Below are 22,179 nucleotides of genomic sequence, written 5' to 3' on the forward strand. Positions count from 1 at the left end.
CCTAACTGTTCCGACGGACTAGGTGATCTCCGAAGACGACGAGACACACACACACACACACAAACGCTCTGAGGCTGTTTCCCAGCCAGGCCTGATGGCGTCAGCACAGTGGACTGAGGGGGAGGAGCTTAGAAGGAGCAGAGGGACCCAGGAAGTTGGCACGCTTGTCCCTGCGGTGGGAACTCTATCCAGGGCAACAACATCCACCTGGGGTTTTACATAACAGCCTCAGCCAGCAGCACAGCAAGCGCTGTGGGGGGAAGGACAGTCAGATGTGTACTAACCTGAAGCATCAGCCTTGAGCCCAGAGCTATGCACTGGTGCTAAAGCTCAAAATAAGGCTTTATAAACAGCTTTGCCCAAGGAGTATGTGTGTATTTTCAGCGTATCGCATGTTGTGACACGACTGTCGACAAGAAGTGAGATTTGAGGTCTGGTAAAGAGCTCCCATGCAGCAAGCTTGCCTCGTCACCGTGACTGTTAGAAGGATCGGTGTGTCGGATTCGGGCTCGACGACAAATCGGATGGGTGGGTATTTGGTTTCCGCAAGGGTGTATTTTGTACGTGGCTCTAATGTAGTAACCCTTATAGCTCCAATAATGGAGGGGGCGACATTCCATTTGGGGGTGGAGGGGGCACTGGCTTCAATCCGACCCTGGTTGCATTTCCTTTCTGTTTCCCGGCATTACATAATCAGCCCCGTCATTCCGTCGACCGGGGATGGAGGGAAGGGCTTGTTTCCAGCCGTGGTGCATCCATGCATGCTTCTGGTCTGGGGAGGTTTCGGAGCGTTGGCAGAGTCCGTGGGACTGTGACTCCCATTACTCAGCCTCCTAACTCCAGGCTGGGAGCCTGTTCTGTGTCCTCATGCTCCGCTGCTTCGGTCTGGACCGGAGTGAAGGGAATGGGCCGGGGTGGGGGCCGGGGGTGGGGGTGGGAGGGAGGTTCCAGGCTTTGGGTCCCAGTGGAGCTCATTTCATCATGCTGATTTGTGCCACAGCTGTGTCGAGAGGAGAAGGAGGAAAGAGTCATGATGGCTTCAGGGACTGTTCGTCTGTCTGTCTGTCTGTCTGCCTGCCTGCTTGCCTGTCTGCTTGCCTGCTTGCCTGTCTGTCTGCCTGTCTTCCTGCCTGTCTGCCTGCCTGTCTGTCTGTCTGTCTGTCTGCCCGTCTTCCTGTCTGCCTGCCTGCCTGTCTTCCTGTCTGCCTGTCTGTCTGCCTGCCTGCCTGCCTGCCTGTCTGTCTTCCTTACAAACTGTGTCTGTCTTGGAATGTGGCTGCCAGCCCATCTGTCTCCTTGTTAGTTTGTATGTCAACCGTATCTAACCGTCGTCCTGCCTGTCTGTCCGTCAGGCCGTGTCTGTCTGCCTGCCTGTCGATCTGTCTGCTCGCTTCTCCACCTCCACCTCTGGTCTGGGCAGGGTCACATCGCCAGTGGGCCGTGTCAGCGGAGAGAAATGCTGTTGTGTTGTTGCTCCCAAGCCCCTGAACTCAGTGATGTGGTCGCTCTTTCATCTGCCATGGCTGACTGGTGCTGGGAGTCGGAGGCTGACGTTGTAGCGAAGTGCAATGGCGGGTGTACATGAGCGTGTGGCTTTATCTGTGTGTCTGTGTGGGCGTGCGTGTGTGTGTTCATGTGTGCGCATGGGCCTGCCCGTGTCCGTGACGTATTCTATGTAGGACATGGGGTGTGTGTGTGTGTGCTTCCGAGGTGAGATCACAGGCCCCGTCGTCTCTCCTCACTCCCTCCGTCTGCCGCGAGTCGGTTCTCTCTTCTGCTCGGCATCGTCAAAGGCAGAGACAGCCTCCTGCCCACGAGCACCACACGCCAGGCCTAAAAGCAGACTTGGGCGCCGAAATTCGAGCGAGCCCCCTAAAATATGTGGGTCTCGTTTCTGGGAAGTCATCGAGACTCCAGTTGTCAGGCAATTATGGTTGGCTCCTGGCCAAGCCTACCCCCTCTTACTTATAATTACTTTACAACGAAACGCCTCACGCTAACCAATGGCTGCGTCGCTAGCTCCCGGTGCTTGGCAGTGTGCAAATCACACAACTCTCTCTCTCTCTCTCTCTCTCTCTCTCTCTCTCTACCTCCGCCTCTCCCACACCCAAACACACACACATCCACGAAAGAACAGATGCGCCAGATGTTCGCGAAGTGGCCCATCAAAACATCGTCGGGCTCTCTGAAGCTATATGCATAAAACACGTCCCACCGTCTCTCTCCTAGTTTCCTCTCTCTTGTCTCACTCTGTGCCACTCGTTCAGACACACACACACACACACACACACACACACACACACACACACACACACACTCACACAATGGTGTCGCTGATTCATCTTCATTCCTCTCCACATCTTACGGCCACACCGCATCCTGCCCACCCCAAATCGCCAGAGAACAACATCTCTGGTGTCTGTTACATTCTTCCTCGGAAAAGGAGTAGTTTGTGGACTCTTTCTGGTTGCGTGTGTGAGTGTGCGTGTGTCGCACGTGTGCGCGCGAACGGGCACACGCGCTTGGTGCGTGCGTTTCCCGTGGAAGCATCACTGCTGAATGTACGAGTGGCCTCGTCCAGACAAGACGATTTCAACCGCTAACGCATTTAAGAGTTTGCCAACGACAACAAAGCTGTCGGCCAAACGCTTCCTTCAAGATTGTTCCCATCTAGCTGAGGTGTGGAGCCGGGGGGGGGGGGGGCAGGGGGGGGGGGGGGCAGGGGGCAGGGGGGGGCAGGGGGGGGGGGGGGGCAGGGGGGGGTGGGGTGGGGGCAGGGGGGGGGGGGGCAGGGGGGGGGTGATCAAGCCACTGATGACAGCTTTAATATGAGGGAAAGGCACAGCCGCTCCCCACGGCTCTTGCATTCTGATACCTTCCCGCAGTAACGGGCTTAGCTTATCATAGACGAGCATGTAGCGTCCCTGTGACTAGGAAGATTCTCCTCGCAGGCTGGGGGTCCGCGAGGAGCCAGTCACTCTGCGGGAAGCAGACGGCTCTCTTCTCTCTCTCTCTCTCTCTCTCTCTCTTTCTCTCTCTCTCGCTTTCTGTCTCTCTCTCTCCCCCTCTCTCTCTCTCTCTCTCTTTCTCTCTCTCTCTCTCTTTCTGTCTCTTTCCCTCCTCCATCTCTCGCCCTGCATCTGACTGAGTCCTCCAGCCAGCTGTCCCTGTCAGAGATTGAAGCCCGGGTCTGAGTCTCGATGTCGCAAGTGATTTGATTGGCAGGGAGACTCGTGATCAAATGATTCGCTCTCGATGAAAGGCTTGGCTTGTTTAGCCCTCTGACGGTTTTTTCTCTGTAGACTTGTGACTTGCTAGACTTGCGATCAGGGACTTGCGACTCGACTTGGCCCTCCACCTCATCAACTTGCGACGTGACTTGACAAAGGAAACGTGAACGTCTCGGCCACGCGCAGCCTCCTAGCCTACTTGCGCGCAAACGGGAAAACAAAGATACCTATGAATAGAACATTCGCTCTCTCGTCTGGAAATAGACTCCGGGACTGCGCCAGCATGTCCAATCCAAGCTCCTGAGCGATGTGAACATCTTCTGTGGATGACGTGTCCCGTCTACGGAACGGAGCACCAGGAGGGTTGATGAGGCGTGCCAGACTCTCGCTGTTTCAACCGCAGAAACTCAAGCTTTCTCTCCGTGCGTTTCCCTGTCCAGTCGGGCTGATTCAGACAAGGTTGGGGCGTGTGTGCGTGTGCGTGTCTGTGGGAGGATATGGGAGGAGGGCGGCAGGTAAATGGGAAGTGGTTGACTTGCAGAGGAGACGCGAGGAGGGCTGAGAGAGACTGAGAGGCATCAGGGATTCAATTAGAGAGCATTTGTGCTTACGCCCACACTCCTGTACATCAACAAACATCCGCCTGTCAGAATAGCATACTCTGACGAGCAGCACTCTGCTCTCCCTGTGGGTGTGTGTGTGTGTGTGGTGGGTGGAAGGTTAGATCTTGGAAGGGAGGAGAGCAATGTCAGTCTTCAGGTAGAGCTGCCTTGGGGCCAGCCTGGAGAACAAAGGAAGCGACAGAGACTTGGTGTTTGAACCGGAGAGAGGGAGAATGCCCACAGATTCCAGCTGAAGTAGTAATCTGGAAGATTACTTCCCGTCTTCCATTCTAGAACATTTTGAGTGGTGGTTTAGTAGGGTTGAGCAAAAGTAATTGCAGCGATGCGGTTCTGATGGTGAACTCACGACGCATACTTTTCTTTCGTGTGTATTTTTCAGGTATTTTTTTGTCACTTTATTTCATAGAGAGAGACCGGAGAGCAGGGAGATGAAGTGGAAGGCCCTTGTGTTAGGCCTTAACCTTCGTTTTACGATCTCCACTTGGCAGGGGCGGATCTAGAGACTATCATTCGGGGAGGCAATAGGGTGGCAGATGGAAGTTGTTAGGTGGCCTCCTGGAGGCGAATCAAAACCCAAAGTAGGGGGGTACAGTACTCCCTATGGTAAATGATTAGGCTATAACATTGTATTTTAAATTAAACAGTCATATATATATATATTTGTTTATGTTCTTTAATGTACAAATAATATTTTTCCATGGGAAGATTGGGGTGGCAGGTATTTTATTGGGGTGGCAGCTGCCACCCCTTGCCCCCCCTTAGATCCTCCACTGCCACTTGGCACCCCCAATGATAAGTATAGTAAAAGAAAACTTACAGTAAACATTGACATTCAAACAATCTCAAAATGTGTGTCCTTTTCATCAGTAAGTGTTCCCTAAATTGGCTTTTTTTTCCTGGGCCTTGATAGCTAACTGCATAGATAAACAGGATATTGAAAGGTCAGTCTCTAAATGTCTTGTCTGTTGACTAATGTTGGATATCGCAGCACAGTCGAATACCAAAATAACTTTAACCTTTTGCGTCGTCTTTCGGGGCAATGCCTGTTTTGTGTATGTCGCAATTAAAACGGTGTCTAATCCCCTTCGAGCTGGAGCCGCAGTGTTTACGAGGATTTTTGGGGGTCGTCATTTGACCATATCACGTGCATTTCAATCAAAGTATCGTCATACTATAACTAGGACCTCAGTGAGGCGGGGTCTTAAGAATCCAGTCAATTGAACATGAAGTTCAAGGTGCTTACGCAACATTGGAAGGGACCTTTGCAAAGGCTGCCTTACCCTAAACACAAGCCTATCTCTCCCTTTCCACCAAAGACATGCAAGCTCCATTGGAAATACTCTCCAGTATACAAACACCATTTCCCATGCGGTTGGTTTGTAGACTTGTAAGTTCCTGTTGGAAACCTAGGAGATAAAAGACACTTTACAAAGAGACTTTGTAATCACAATTTTCCAGTTTCACAGTCGCCGTTTTAACTTACGCTGGCTGTGAGCTTGTCTTTCTGCTCTACGTTCGTGAGCTTTATCTCACAAGTTACAGACAGCTGAGCTTCGGTGGGGAGTGCAAGAAACCAGCAAGTTTTGTGTGAGTGAGCGAAAGGCCCAAAAAGAGATTCGATAACTAAATCGCCTGTGTGTGTGTGTGTCACAGTGTCTGCGTACGCGTGTGCGTGCGAGAAAGCGTTCCCGCCAAGCGCCGCGGACTCGCAAAGGCTTACCGAGCCACAGCCGAGGGACGCTGTCACTCAGTTTTATCTGATAATGCGAAGGGAGACAAACCCTTGTTCGCGCAGATGGCTCAGGAGAGCTGATGGCGAGCGGCCAGTCCTTGGAGTTTTTAGAAGCGTATCTTTTGAAACATGCAGGTATGTTTACAAAGATATAGACAGGGGGAGAACAGGAAAAGTCCCAGGTGGTCCCAGCCAAAGGTGCAAGATCCAAGGATCTCAGATGAATACATCTGAAGAACGGAGAGGAGCGACTCGACCTCCACAACCTCGGCAAATGAGACGTGGTGCTTTGCTTCTCACCATTCATAACCAATCTCACAGAAGGACAAGCTCCACGTACTGTAAGCACACAGTAATCTTCCGCGGAACAGACTGCATTGGATTTATTCGAAAGTTGTCATGTTCCCCTGAATCTCTATAATACATCCATGGGGTTTTTAGCGGAATTTTCTGTTTTCTCATTTCTCCAACCCACGACAGGTGAAAATGCAAAACGAACATATTTGCATGCAGACGCAGGTGCACCCTGGATCATTCTGTAAAGGCGAAAAAGAAAGGTCCAGTTGAAAACACTTTTTCTTTTTCTTTCCGAACGAGGCCATTCCACCAATCCTTTGACAAAAATAAGGTCATTTCTTCTCCTCTCTTTTGTTCTCCCTTCAAATGAAACGTATAAACCGGCGAGGAGCATTCTGGGGTTGTTACTAACAGCCAGAAAAGAACTGTAGCTCAGAAAAAACGCTATTGAGAAGCTGCCACAGGGTCTCCTGCCTCTAAAAATGGCAGGGCTGTATGTGTTGGCAAAATCACCTCAGTGACCACATCCACCGAACGCAGCCACCATGGTTCAGAATACCATTACCACAGGAGTCGATACAGTTATGGCAGTCGGTGGATGGTTACTACACTCTGAGTACACACTGACCCCATTGTGACCACACACAGACTTCACCTGAACGGACCCCACCTGGACTCACGATGACCCATGGTTATCTTAGTCCCAGAGTAAGAACAGAGTAGGAAGGAGTACTCAGTTTTGAACAGTAATCCTTTTCGACGCTAAAAACTCTCAGCTTTGCGTCCAGTTGGTTATCTTCTGAACTAAGACAGAAAGAAGCAGTGTAGGTAAAAAAAGTGTTGTTGTGGATGTGCAAAATGTAGCCTTCCTCCAAATGGAACCTGCCGTTAGTCATGCTGCTCACGAATTCCGTCGGTGTTAAGATTCCTCCTTTAAAATCCGGACCTCTCTTCAAGTGTTCATTTCAATGAGAGCATCAGACCCGGATCGAAAAACCTATTTGTTAACGTTCAATAGGGAACACCTGTTAAGTGAATTTCAGTGCACCCAAGGTAATAGAGAGAAAGCCGTTCTGCTTTCGACCCACGCTTCCAGAAGATTCTTCGGTGAGGAAGCTCAGTCCTTGTCCACTCGAAAGGTGCGATTATCCGTTTAGGCGCGGGGGTTCCTACGTGTTTGAAGACCAGCTGACTGGAGGGAGAGTTTAACAAACACCTTGACATAAGCGTCTTCCGTTCAGACACAGTGGTAGGCTTCTAGAAAAGTCTATCTGAGGTGTGAAGGTCAGAGTACACGCTTTGTAATAGAATGGGAGTCAGATGGCTGAGCGGTTAGGGAATTGGGCTAGTAATCAGAAGGTCGCTGGTTCGATTCCCGGCTGTGCCAAATGACGTTGTGTCCTTGGGCAAGGCACTTCACCCTACTTGCCTCGGGGGGAATGTCCCTGTACTTACTGTAAGTCGCTCTGGATAAGAGCGTCTGCTAAATGACTAAATGTAAATGTAAAGGGAATGCAAAGATAACAGGCAGCTAACGGTGTTTCCTGGTCCAATCAGGTGGACGCCACATCATGGACCCAGGACTGTCCTCAGGACCCAATACGAGTTACAATACGAATGCGACGGGACAATAAGACAGAACACATGAACGGATAATAAGGCAATCGCTGATCTACTGATTGGGATTAGCGTCAGCACGTAGCATCTCCCAGATTCCTCCCACACCGTCGAGCATGCAAGCCCAGCCGTTTGACATGGCCGTGTTTCGAAATGGGCTGGCCCCTTCCACGAGCCGCCATTCTGGGGCCCAGTCTCCTAGGTACCCTTCTCTGCCAGTGGCATCTGGTGTGGCGTTCATTCTTCCAGTGCCAGGCATTCACAACATGAGGGGCTCATCGAGAGCAAAGAATGATATAAGGCGGAGCCAGGCACGTGCCAACAGCCTCCCGGCGATGGTGTTTGATATCCAAGCCGATCTGCTGGCGTCCACAGCTAGCCGTTCCATTTTTAGACAGGCAATGCATTGTACTCTGAAATGTGAACATCATTGTTCTATATCCCTGTCACACTGTAAGAGCAGTCCTAATCACCGGAATGGCAAAAACATATATTCATGCCCAAAACTCTGAGCATAAACTTATGAACTACTTTTGGACAGGTTACTGTGACTGTAACAGAAGTCAGTTCAAGACCGCACATTTCCATTGTGTGACATATATTATATGTTTAGTTCGAACTTTTATATTATAAACCGTTCCATCAAAGTCGGTTTTCAGGCTTCATGATTCAAATCATTTGGCCTATTGAGGCAGGTTTGAGTGCAGACTCATAGCAGCTGTGTACAGACCATAGTTAATTAAAATAGAGAGAAAACTCATTCAGTCTCCGATAAAATATTCATATCAAAATGACTTTCCGCGTTAGCAATACGGCCAATACTCTTGATTAAGATAATGACGTTTACGTACACACATTTGAATGAAAGTATTTGATCGATGTTTTGTTTCACTCGCCATACGGTAGTCTTGCAGTTATAAACATCGGTAGAAGGATGTTCTGTGCTAACATCTACATTATGTCAAATTGGAATTATGTCAAGACTCAACATAAATCTGTGAAGAAGGATATGGCTTGTCCAGCACTACTTTCCTTGAACTTTTCGCCACCAGGCTCCTGTTTGGTCATTGACAAAGTCACTGATCTGTAAATTTGCACTACTGCACTGTACTCCATTTAGGTTAGATTAGTTTTTTTTTCGGGTTGTAACAGGTTTTTTTTTTTTTTTTTGTGTATTAGGGTTAGTATAGCGTACTATTTATTGTTATCTGTAATTTAGGAAGTTTTAGTGTTAGGGTTAGTATAGTCGTTTATTTATTGCTATCTGTATATTTAGGAAGTTCACTTATCTAAGCTCAGCATAGATGTAAATTTGTTCTGTGTACTTATATGTTATGTTATGCCAAGTGCTTGCGTTGTCTTGTCTTAAGAATTTCAGTGCCCAGTCTAACCTTGTGTTGCTCTGTGCACCTGACAAATAAAAGACTTGAACTTGAACTTGTACTTTCCAGGAGTAGGCACACATCAAATCCATGAGAACGGGGTAACGATCCATCATTTCCAAGATAGTTTGCCCCCAAGTCAATTACTTGTTCCACAAATCCTAACCCTGACCTCTCAGACCTGCATGCCAAACCCTAAAACTCCCCACTGATGATAGAGATCAGATCCCTCCTGTTGCCAGGTCCTCACCCCTGCTGACCAGGAACACCTCACAAGCCTGGCCGTGTCAGAGACGATCTGACCCAGCCTTCCGCCCAGAAACAGTTTGGCCCTCGTCAAAGTCATTCAGCTCTTTAATCTTCCCGTTTCGCCTTCATCCAACACACTGGCTAGGATAACTGATTGTTTGTTCACCATTTAATCTACCCAGACCTTGACATGTGACCTTGTTTGGAGATGATAAATGTTATCCACTTCATCTCTGAGTGGTCATAATGTTTTGGCTCGTGAGTGTACTTCATTGCAGCCAAAGATTTGATGAAAATGTCTGTTGCATCCAACTGAATGTGTTTACTCGTGAAGCAATGCTAGCATGTCAGAATCAGTTTGCTTTTCACTGGATAATGTGCTGGAAATAGGGGGCGAAACCCGAATCCTCCTTTGTCTTCGTCTTAAAAGAAACTTAGAGAGGACACGTGCTGTCAGTCGCAATCCAACATAATTACACATTAAGTCAGTTCACCAGTAACTGAAGACGGACATTAATATTTCATGTTCATCTGTAGCCTTACCCCCCTCACTCTCTATCAGGGGAGGCAGAAGTCCGACGACAAAGTCAAAAAGTACAACTCCTAGCGACGGAGATGTAACCGCAGCCCCCAAAACAAATCAGCTGCGAATGCATTATGGATGAGCTTCCAAAAGAGACGATATCGACTGCCATCCGGAGCGGCTGCGTGTGTGTTGCTCTTTTTATGTAAGTCTCGATAACTCGGAATCTCTCTGAAATAAGCTTACCGGAGGGAGCTGTTGTTGAGAGCCACTGATAAGGCACTCTCGGTGATCTGATCTGGGAGAAAAAACTATCCTGTATTTGTTTTTTCCGTTTTTTGATATAGCAAAGTGCCTGTACAATTTTTAGACTGGCACACAGGACGCTGGAATTGGAACTGTGCCCCCTAGTCCATTCGGTTGGGAAAAATGCACCACTAGAATCCATTTCTTTTTCGAAAACACCTTCTGTAGGATGGGGGCCTCTAAGAACAACAAGGTCCAAACAGTTGACATAGGAACAAGGGCGTGGGTTTGATTGGAGCATTGGGGGATACAATCGAGGAACACCTCCTCTGCTCTGTTGCTAACACGTGGTGGGGATGTTTCAATGGCCTCTTGCTTATTTTGGCTCAAGGGAGTTGATTACTGGTTCTAATGAGATTCATAAGAGCTCCATTTCTTTGTTTGATTCAGAGAAGGCTACTTTGCAGGAGGCTCGCAAATGTATCATACCTAATGGTTGTATTATCTACCAGTTGTTTCCTCTCCATAGAGCAGCATGTTAAATGCGCCGACAGAGCCCTGGAAACGCATAATAAAACACGCCAGGGCTGTCATGGAGACACATGGGATTTACAGTGGCAATCATTTAAAGCAAACCAGCAGGTCTCCTGGCACATTAAATGATTCCTTCACCGAGATGCACCCAAAACAATTTCTCGCATGAACGATCTCTCGCTTGTTCCGCAATCAGATTAAGCCGACTCGGACCGAGTACAGGGAGACAAAGAGGGGGATTTGTGTGAACTGAGCATTCACTCACAATATAATAACAGTCATCTGTGAAGATAATTGTGAGATTGATCTCGACATGCATGGGGGTTAATGGCAACCATTTGTTTGATGAACGTTCCCCTTCTAAAATGGCCTCCCACAGGGACAGGGGCTCAGCCTTAAAAAACTCAAACCTCGGTAATAAGACCGTCCAAGGGAGCGAGGGTTCAAATAGTGCCAAGACGCTCGAGCTAATGAGTGAGACACACGCTGTCATAGCGAACTGCTGTCTGACTAAATTAGAGCACTCGACTCCGAAGCCTCAAGTTTGTACATAATAACAAGCGCCTCTCAGTAGGGTGGATCGTTCGACAGCCACGGGGCTGGTGCGTTTTCCACCGGTGCTGTTGACTTCCTTCCAAGTCCACACACACACCCGCCCATGCCTAACCCTGACGGCCTACAGTCCTTGTGATGTTTATTTGATGACAACGTTTTCGGTTTCACCACCATCCTCGTCGTGCATACGATCTACTACTGAATAATTGAGCAGCGGCAGAGACAGAAGGTATGCCGATCTCGGGCGACCTGCGTTGAAACACCCGCCACCACACCCCCAACTCAACCACAGATCCTTTCCCCAGGTAAACAGCCTGTCGGTGGGACTCCCAACCCTCCAGATCTCCCCCTGTCCGTTCCAGCCATGGACGAGCTCCAGAGGAAAATCCCCCAGCGCTACGAGGGGTGCAAGCCCAGGAAGGTGAGGTTCAAGCTGGCCTCGTCCTACAGCGGCCGGGTGCTGAAGCACGTCTACGAGGACGGCCAGGAACTCGACAGCCCCGAGGAGAAGTACCCTCACAGCTTCATCCACACTAAGATGCCCCCCAGTCACCTGGAGATGGAGCAACTGTGTGGCTTCCAGGACGCGCAGGACCCCCAGGGCTTGTACCCCCCCACCGGCCTCATCGCACAGAGGATCAATGTTTACAGAGGTGGCGGAGGATACAGGGCCCCCGTACAGAGCAACGCTACAGAGGCGGACCCCAATGTGAGTCTTACAAGAGTTTGTTAATTATTTGGTACATTTGGCTGAAGTATGCTTCGTTAGAAATGCTGCATGCAGCACAGTGAACCGGCCAGGAAATGAGCGTGAAAGATGCGCAAATGCTACAAAAATCTCTGTTGGCTCGCTTTGTTTTGGTGATGGGTTGCAGGCAAGCTCAAGTCTGAGATGAAATGCACTCCTTCATCCATCTGTCACCCTGGAAGATCTTCTGCTCTGTTTGTTTTGAATTTGGTTGGTTAGTGGGTCAGACTTTTGTCACTGCAGGTTCTGGATGACAGTTTGAAGCCGTTGTTCTCACTTGGTAGCATTCCACTATCTACAGTTATTCTTGCCAGTATGCCTCGCCATGTATCAAGTCGTATTTATACTCATTTACATGTTATGGTCTGTAGGCTTGGCGACTATCTAAAGTGGAGGAACACTCATGTCTCAGAGATGAATGAAAGACGTTGTGCTCGAGTCAAAATGGCAGTTCATTTGGAGAAGAGGCCTGGCTCGCATATTTGAAGCCTGTCAGGCCATATCAAAATCTTGCGATTAACATCCAAACCATGTCGGAAGAGGTGCCAGAGAGACATGATGAACACAGCCTTTATCTGTCGCCAAGTCTTAAGCCTGTGTGTTTATGTGTCTTCAAATGCAGCTATCTGTGTCTACCAGTGGATCAGAGAAAGAAATGTGTTTCTATTTTCACAGAGGACAGCCTATCACGTTCAGAGTGAAAACGGGAGGGGAAGGGGAGATGTTAGCTTTCATCAAAATGCCATGTTTATTGAATAAATGGTTTGAGTACATCACATGGCATAAAGTATAACATAGCTCCATGAACTGTTTCTGGTATTATAAAATCCCTCAGTGTTGTGTTCTTAAACAGCAAATTAAAACCTAAGGCCATAAAATATTGATCATGACCGAGTAATCACGATGATTTCTTTTTTAAAGAAAATTCACCAAGTTTACACCACATCAAGCAATCCTTCTTCGGCACACTGGACATGTGAGGCAATCTTCACATTTCATCCTCAATTAACTCAATTTTTCCGATCTGATCCACGGCCACCGTTGGCCAACCAGTCTTCAGTGTTGGACTTCGGGAAGATAATCATTTACACCAGCAACCTGCGGATCATCCGAGCACCACAGAGGAAGGCGGAGCCTGTGAGAGCACTGGCGCCCCCTGGTGGACTGGAGGAGCCTAGCCCACGGAGCAGGGAGAAGGGCGGCAGGAGAAGACCAATAGCTCTGTTTGCCCAGGAGGAGAAACTAAACCCTGAGCCACAAGTGCAGGTAATGATCCCTGAATGTCACGAGCGCCATTACTCTCTCTTTCTCTCTGTCTCCGCCCCCACCATCCCCACCCCCCTCCCCTAAACTCATTCTCACCCTGCTACTGTGTCTTCCCTTTGTGAACGGATACTGACTCTTCACTTTCTTCCTCTCCTTGCGACTCCCAGTAAGGATATACTCATGGTGCAGTAATCCCCTTTCTGACCCTCTGCAGCTGATTAACGCTTTTGTTCCTTGCCTCGCTCGTTCCTAACTTCTCTGTACCTCAGAGAAGTTAACGCTCATTTAGGAATTTCTCCTCCTCCACTCTCTTACACTTTCTAAGTGTACATAACCTAAAACAAAAAGGAAAGAAAACCAATTTTTTTTGCTTCTGTTTTATAGCGTGCTGACTCCTTTATTCATTTTTCCCTTCAGCTCGTCTCTTATTGTTAGGCTGTCGGTGTCGGTGGAAAATAACGAATTAATTCTCATACTCAGACTCCCCAACATCAACGCATTAGGAGAGATGGCTTTATCAACCAAGACACCTGCAGGTTAGATGAAATGGGCTTTATGACACAGCCTCTCTCTTGTTAGTAACACGTCCTTGTCTCTCTCTTTATTTCTCTCTCTGTTTCTGTCATGTATCTCTCTCTCTCTATTTCTCTCTATCTCTCTCTCCCCCGCACTCTCTCTCTATCTCTCTCGCTCTCTTTCTCTCTCCCACTCTCTCTTTCTCTCTCTCTCCTTCTCTCCCTCTCTCTTCCCCTCTCATTCTCTCTTCCTTTCTCTCCCTCTCTCTCTCTCTCTCTCTCTCTCTCTCTCTCTCTCTCTCTCTCTCTCTCTCTCTCTCTCTCTCCCCCTCACACTCTCTCTCTCTTCCTCTCTCTCTCTCTCTCTCTCCCCTCTCACTCTCTCCCCCTCACTCTCTCTCCCTCTCTCTCTCCCCCCCTCTCTCTCTCCCTCTCTCTCCCCCCCTCTCTCTCTCCCTCTTTCTCTCCCCCCCCCCCCTCTTTCTCTCCCCCCCCCCCCTCTCTCTCTCTCTCTCTCTCTCTCTCTCTCCCTCTTTCTCTCCCCCCTCTCTCTCTCTCTCTCTCTCTCTCTCTCTCTCTCTCCCCCCATCTCTCTCTCTCCCTCTCTGTGTTGTGGCTCCAGGACGTGCCCAGCTGCCAGCACTGTGGAGGTTCGGGCTGTGCCCCCTGTTCTCTGTGCCATGGCAGCAAGCTGTCCATGCTGGCCAACCGCTTTAACGAGTCCATCAGCAACCTCCGCTGCCAGGCATGCTATCCTGATGGTCTGGAAAAGTGCCAGTCCTGCTCTCCCAACAAATAGCAGAAAATACACTGCCGTGTGTGTGTGTGTGTGTGTGTGAATGGATTGTCTCTGCTGCAATATCACTTTTATATCAAACCTTCACGGCGGGTGTTGGGACCCTGTATGTGGTTTGGTGAGGGACTCAAAAGCAATCATTGTGAAAGGGGAATGGATAGTCCTCTGTACAAGCGGGCGAAATCACACAATGTAATTACTCTGCACAGTGAACGTTTATTTAACATACTGAGGCTGAATCCTTCTTTGGTCGCTGTGTATTTTGTAAATTGGAGTTTTCTTCCAGATAGGGTAAAAGCTGGTGCTACCTGTCTTATCAATTTAATTAAAATAATATAAACCTTTTATATTTGGTTGATTCACTGAGGAAGCCGCCCTATCTTCTCTCTACTCACCAGAGAGAAGAAATGCTTTTTATCTTTTATGGTATATGGCAAGAGTAATTGATTCTTTCATTATTTTAAAGCTTGATTACACCGTTGTCAGATAAACCTAATAATTACTATGGGTGAGACGGAAACAGGAAAGCATATCCCTCCACCAAAAATGAATATTATATTTATGTGGCGACTGCATAGTATGCTCACACAGAAATGACCGTGGTCATTTCATTCGCCCAGCTTATACAACAGCCTCTGGAGTTTCACCTTAATGTTGGTTTATCAATAAAAATGGTTTGTTTCCCCTTTGACAGTCTTCAGGATGCAAGTCTAATACAGTCCAGTATCTCCTTAGCTCCATGTTTTTTTTTCCAATAGTTATAGAAAAAGTTTTGTTTTACACACGACTGTAATAGGTAACATTGTCAAATAAAGTCCAAATGTGAGAAACGAGTGCTGCCAATTATTGTCTGAACATCCGTGCTTTCCTCCAGCTGGCTTTTGATTGACAGCGGTTTCACAAAATAAGCCAAGGAGGAAAGTCCACCTCGCTGAAAGGGATTGGCTTGAATAGGATTGCTCGAACCTAATTGGCCGGAAAGTTGTGGGCTACACCGAAAATACAAATTGATATTCCAATGGCACTGAGCTGTCTCAGTTGTAACAAACAGGTCTCAGGGGGCCTCATTAGCTTACACAACATGTTTATAGGGGACAAACCGTTTCTTACTTTTTTAACCTACACCTTTAAGTACAGTACATAGTAGGGGGAGATATAATTGGGTTCATCGCAGCTGAATACATTCACGCTAATCCTGCAGGCTCCGCCCCTCCAGCCTTGTGTGTTTGCCCAGGGATCCCGGCCCCCGGAGCGTCCCTGTCAGCTGGGGATGAATCTGGGCTGATGTGTGGCTGGCACTTTCATGGAGCACACTATGGGGATCCTCGCTAACTATTCCTAGACATCCTAGAGATCTGAATGTCAGTGACCAAGTTTCTTTGACAATAAATGGATTTCGCATGAAAGTTCCTGATTTTCCATTGTGGTTGATGCTGTTAGCCTCCTGATACTGTAGGGATGCAAATAAAGCCTTAATGTAACTAATTTCCTTATCAGTACAATTACATCCGCACTAAGCTGTACTTGTTATTCACAAAACAAGTTTAAAGTTACAGAAACAATAAAGACAAACAATGTTCTAGTGTGAAACTCAGGAAGCTCAAGATAATTTGTCACGTTGACAAGGTTAATTACTGGGGAACGAACTGCTGTCCTGCTGGCTAGACCTAACATATTTCCTCATTGTGTGTATTTGTTTGAGTGAGTGTCGGTGTGTGTGCGTGTGCGTGTGTGTGTGTGCGTGTGTGCGCAAGCAATGTGTGTTTCTGTGTTTTTGAGAGCAGACGTTGTTGGTTTGACCTCCGTCCCCGGTCCCCCTCCAGCCACGGTGTCTGCTGCTGCTGGTCGTTAGTTTGTCTGTTCTGTCGGTTTTACTCTTCATTTCCGTGCTCCTTCAGGTTATTTCTGTGGTTCCCAGTTCTCAAGCCTAGCAAGGACGACTCAGCGGCGTTATATAATCATGATTTAACTCTGAGCGACATTGGAACGCCAAGGCGCACTCATAGACTTAATTTTTCCATTTTTTGCTTTTTTATTTTGATGTGTATGGTGTTTATTGTGCTATTTAGGCACAGTAGAGGAGGGGCCTGTGCAACAGCAGGCTTAACTGTACCTAACGATGAACACAAATTAAAATAAAACGTACCATTGTTGAAAAATATTGGGCTACATGCACATATAAAAACGTCATTTGTGTTTTTATTGGTATTGCACTGCTGCCGTGCACTTATGTTTTTGTTTGTCTACTGGGTCTGGTTGTCTAGGACAGGGTTCTCAAGCCTCACGGATTGACCATGAGACAAGCATTTCAGCCTGTTCACACGCTCTCACGTGAAATCTCGTGGAATCTCACTCCAAGCTTTTGATCAAACTTGACGACCCTGCAAATACAGCTGTAATGAAAAAAATGACGAGAGTTTGTTGTGCTGCCATAACGTCTTTGGTTGTTAACGTTGTTGATTTGTCCTACATGTTAGATCTGTCTGTGGACGCAGCTTACAAAACCAAAACATTCACCAGTGCTCTCCAGTCTCATGCATTCGCCGTGAGACGCATTTCAGCCATTTCTCACGCTCTCACGCAACACCTCGTATTGTTCACGCATTTCAACCATTTGTCATGCTGAGAATGGATTGTACCGCTATGCGCAGGCATACTGAGGGAAGATGTCTGCCAAGATGATAGTTGTGTCGAGTTGTACAGAATGAAACGCTAAAACTTAAGAGCCCTGACCCCGTCATCCTTTGTTGACGATGTCCCCCCCTCCTACTTTCCACATCTGACCTCGCGCCTGAATGAGGGAGCTGTTAGGGCAACATCGATATCCCCCAAATCATAATTTCTTTGGTGGCTCTGGTCCTGGCTTCTATCCAGAGTAATTTCACTCAGGAGTGCAAGTGGAGAGAGTTCACACCAGCACGCAGGCCTTTAATGGGATGTAAAAGGTACTCTAGAGATATCAATAATTCAAACCAATCAGCATCCACAACCTGTATCTTCAGAAGGCTGCATGATCAAAAAAAAGTTAATAATAAAATGCACAAACATGCAAACTCCCCCCCCCCCCCCCCCCCCCCCACCACACACACACACACACACAACCTGTCATGCTTTGCATTTCCAGCTTTTGAAGAAGTGTATTTTCCCCCAAACATCTCTCATCTAGTTAAGCAGTCAAGGAGACAGGCAGCTCTGTGGTGCTAAATGCCAACAGTGGAGGAGCCCGAGAGAGAGAGAGGGGGGGGGGGGGGGTGCACCCTTGACAGGTCTCCCTGCCATGGCAGAGGGAGAGAACAGGGAGAGATCACAGAGAAAGCCCAACCTTCCACCCCCTGCTTAATTGTTAAGGCTTTATTGCCGGAGAGATGGTCATATTTATAGATTTTCCCCACTGTGATATGCAGCACAGGGTACCATAGCCAGAAGCAATTAACTATTGCTCTGCCTCCGGAAGCCATTGTTTTTTTCTTTTGTATTTTGACTGGATGGTGTGTTTCTACAGTCGAAAAGTGCTCTTGAGAGACCAGATTTAAGAGGCAAGGTAAACGTTGGGGTTCAATAGTGCCTTTTATAGAGAACGGGTTAATAATGTATTAGAAAGGGATGAGAGGTTTTGTGTTAGGTATGGCAACCAAAGAAAGATTTACCGCTGCTGTCTTTGTTTTGAAAGATAATCTAGGCGTTCCACATAAAACAAAGACTTGTAAAGGACTAGAAATATCACTGAGCCAAATCCATTCTTTACAGAAAGCAAGGGATTTTGATTCAAATAATGCGAGAATGAGGATTTTGACCAAAAACCTTTGCTCAGGGAAACCGATTTCCTGTGTATTTCAGATGGGAAACTCATCTTTTCCTGACCTTTAGGCCAGGTTTCCATATAATCCATGGATCTATCCCTTTCCCCCTTCCCATCACTCTTTTCACCATTTTGGAGAGTATTTTTGACAGACGAAAGAATGTGCGTCGCTACAAAATGCACAAGCGCAAAGCATGTAAGAGCCATTACCATTATGCACAGCCCATCACTTCTCAAAGTGAGACCCGTCCGTAGCAAATCTTAGCCTAGTGGACACAATTCAGTTGGTAACGCTGATTTAGATTTACAATGACCAGGACATAGACTGCACACATGGACAATATGAGGTGTTAATCCATACCAGCCAAGTGATATTCTGTAATACCAGTCTGGAACAGGGGAATACGGGTGATCGTAGGAGATATTAAAGGTCTATTCGGACCCGAGTATTCATTCTCACCTACAAGGTGCAACATGCCAAACTCACAGATGAAATCGAGTCGCCGATCTTGCAGACCTTGGCAGAAGGAGAAAATGGAAATTCAAGTTCCATCTCCGAGTGTGGGGAGCGAAATTGTCATCAACCGCAGCTGTGAAACACCTCTGAAATGGCGTCAGTTGAATAGAGAGTCTCCATTACCCAGCGGTGAACACCGGAATCCCCCTTCCTCCCCCTTCCTCCCCCTGCCCCCGGCCGGATTCGTCTCTCAGGTGCCACAGAAGTCCGACAAAACCCTCGGCATCACTCTGCTTTCGATGAAGAGGGGCAATTGTGGGATTTTTCTAGGCCATTATATGCGAAGATTGTATTTCCACATCGGCTGTGTGTGTGCGCTTGGCCTTCAAAGGAGCATTCCCAGAGGACTCACCAGGGAAGTTAATTGCTCGTACTATCTCTGACAAATGAGCCAACCAAAGCATTTTGCTGACATAAACAAACAAAGTGGCCGGCATAGTGATGATAATTGGTCATCCTTACAGTGGGAATAGGAGTGTTGGCCAGTTAGTTTGTGTATGTAGGGAATGATGCACACAATATTGGCAAGTACATAGTCAGTAGAAGAGCGGGTACAGGATTGTGGTGTTGATATGGAATGATTACAAAATTGTAATCAAATTATGTCATCATAATCATATTAGGGAATGCAGGGTGCCCTGCTAGCTAGCATCCATTTACTGAAATATTGAGAAGCTGTAACGGAACTAGTTGTGGCATGTTTTCCACCTGGGAGATGTAACTAATTTCCCATCAATTTAAACCAACTAGAGATGTAAAATGTGTTGCTGTACGGTTATAACAATGGTGCGTTCTACAGATGGTCACTTACAGATCTGTGTTCTTAATGAAGGGAATCAAAGCTGATATGGCCATATGCTGCACTTTCTCAAGGACAACAATTTGAATATGCTGTAAATTAAGACTGTAATATATACTAAACCCTTCTTTAAGGTTTTAATTAGGCCTAGTTGACATCTGTGGACAACTGTGTCAGAAATATTAATCTATCAAGCATTGCACAGTCAGTCGGTGAACAAGTTTAAGAAAGCTTTATTGCTTGTGGCCGGCCCACAAGGAGACAAAAACATCACACGCCATTGTGCTACAAAGTTTGTCTGGTTCACAAGTCTTCAAGTAAGACTATATATTGGTGAGAAGTCTCCTCCCCTGCATATCAGCTGTCAATATGATCGATCCCAGAAACAGAGTGCGCGTGCACGTGGAAACTTACAGAGTTCTCTGACCCTAGGCTTGACCATATGATTCACTCAGCACAGATAAGGTTAACACATTTATTGCACCTCTAGCATACTAATGGTCAACCTAGGTCAGTTTGTCTGCGTAAGCCTCGTGTCATCTATAGATCATGTGGGGAGAGGGTTCTCTGCTGGCAAGGAATGCTGAACACAGAATCATTCTTATTACAGGATAACAGTTACATCTTCAATTTTTCCAACAACTGTAAAGCCCTATTTGACTTGAAATGATTTAAAATAGAGTATAAAATAGATTGTTTAGATGGAATATGTATGTCTACTCTACATACGCCATAGGTTTGATCTGTACAGTACATCACAGTACTACATGCATATTCACATCCAATGCAACACCTTCTGAACATAGACAGCTCAACCTAAAATCTTCAATGCCTTACTGGCGAATGTACTCTTGTCCTGAAAACACTTCATCCTCCGTCTTTATCTTCTGTGGGAACTATAAATGGGAGTGTCCAGGAGGCAGATCAAAGCAGTACCATCCAAATCGAGGCTGTAATGAAGGGCTTTCATGAGCTGATTATTTGGAATGCCTAATTGTCTGGCTTATTTTGGCCCTCGTGTCTTTGTGGATGTGATTGGGTGAGGTTGTTTTTCTTTTTTTTCCCTTGTCGGTGGGGCTGACCAATCATCTAGCTAATGTTGGAACACAACAGGGTCGATAGGGTCAGTGTGCCTTTAGCCTCAGGGCGTCCTGACTCCCCCACTCCTAGGCAACTTAATTAGCCCCAATTCAGTCCCTTTTTTTCCCATTGCAGGCACAGTGATGGGTGTACGCTGGAGGGTGAAGAGATTTGTTTGGTTCTTTTATCGTACACTAAGCTCTCCGGCAAGGCCCCAGCCCTCCAGAGTGGCGCTCCATAAAAGATGCACATCTATAAAAGTCACACGGGTAATGAGGTTTGTACAAGCAACAGGAGAAGGAACAGCTGGCTCTCGCATACGAATGCATGGAAACGACGCCCATATGTATGCAGGATGCAGCCAGGCCGTTTGTTTTAGTGTCTGTGCAGCCGACCGAGGAGTTCTCTGACGTATCTCTCGTCTTTCGTTTTCCGAGGGGCTGATGAAAGCCTGCTTGCTGTTGTGTGTGAAGTGTCAAATGTTTGGCAAGGTGTTCTGGGTGAGATCAGAGGTGGCTATGATAACATGTGTTGGGTAAGACCCAGAGGACAATCTCTGAACACATTAATCTCTCTACAGATCTCATAAATGACTCTGAATGGAGTCCCACAGTATAACCCCCCCCCCCCCCTCCGCCCAGTGCTTTCTGACAAGCAACGGATCCCATTATGTAAATCTTCTGTTATGCAGTACAGTCTGTTGTGTTGCTTAAAGTCCTGGTGCAAGGCTAAGGCGTTTGCAGTTTTTTTTTGCATGTCAATTCATCACCCATAAAATGTGTTCTGCGACTATGTGAAAAACATAAAAAACAAGCATGAAAGCATCAAACCACACATGGCAGGATTGTATGACACTGGGAAGATACTGCATTATTTAGGAGTCAGGGGAGGCATTTAATTTAAACCCTCAGACAGACTGTTGAAAGGCATCAAGGTTTAGAAATGTGTACAATCCCAGTGTTCTTTGGTGAATTGTCCCTTGTTTTCATCAGAGGATTAAAAAAGGCTACCGAATGCAGTGTGCACCTGGGAAAGAAATGTCAGGCGTTCTTTTTTCTTGACAGTGAATCAAACGAGCCAAAGTAAAAAGGGGTCTGACCAATGAGGGATTTCAACATAACTATGAATTAACTGGATTGGCTGTCAAGTGTTCACGGGAAGTCCGTTTAGAAATGCTGAAGGTAACAGTGATAGTTGTTGAAAGGGGTATTTGGCAAAGCGTGTATGTATGAGTTATGTAAGTAATCCAGCTGGGTGAGAACGAACATGGAGGTGACATCCTCATAATTCAGAATTCGGTGAATTGTCACATGGACCAGGGTGAGTTCAGTGGTGTGCATGAATGCACTTTCGTACAAAAAGTCATTCTGAACTTCAGTGACTTTTGAAGTTTGAAACTGTACATGAGTGATGAAGTGGAGTCCCGTTTCAGAGGGATTTAAATGTCAAGACTAGGTTTAATATCATTTCTGACATGTAAGAATAGGATACATTTGTCTTTTTGGACTTCCATTACCTCAGAAATATTGGCAATGTGTCTGTGGTAATGAGTTGATTGTTAAAACAAAAGCTAGAATACCCAATAAATCGTGCTTTGTGGAAATGCACAAGATGAGTAAGCTCTCCCTGTCTCTCCCAAGTCCCTACCCCCCCCCCCCCCTCCACACACAC

The 22,179-nt window shown here is 47.0% G+C and overlaps 1 protein-coding gene across 1 annotated transcript; it reads left to right on the forward strand.

The window, feature by feature from the left end:
• The first annotated feature begins 11,352 nt into the window (after positions 1-11,352).
• On the forward strand, positions 11,353-14,838 carry LOC124489166 (glutaredoxin domain-containing cysteine-rich protein 2). Its single transcript, XM_047051845.1, has 3 exons — positions 11,353-11,697; positions 12,790-13,002; positions 14,140-14,838. The coding sequence occupies exons 1-3, from the start codon at positions 11,353-11,355 to the stop codon at positions 14,314-14,316; spliced, it is 735 nt and encodes a 244-aa protein (XP_046907801.1). The 3' UTR covers positions 14,317-14,838.
• The last annotated feature ends 7,341 nt before the right edge of the window (positions 14,839-22,179 follow it).

Source organism: Hypomesus transpacificus, unplaced genomic scaffold, assembly GCF_021917145.1.
Source record: "Hypomesus transpacificus isolate Combined female unplaced genomic scaffold, fHypTra1 scaffold_181, whole genome shotgun sequence".
NCBI classification, from domain to species: Eukaryota; Metazoa; Chordata; class Actinopteri; order Osmeriformes; family Osmeridae; genus Hypomesus; species Hypomesus transpacificus.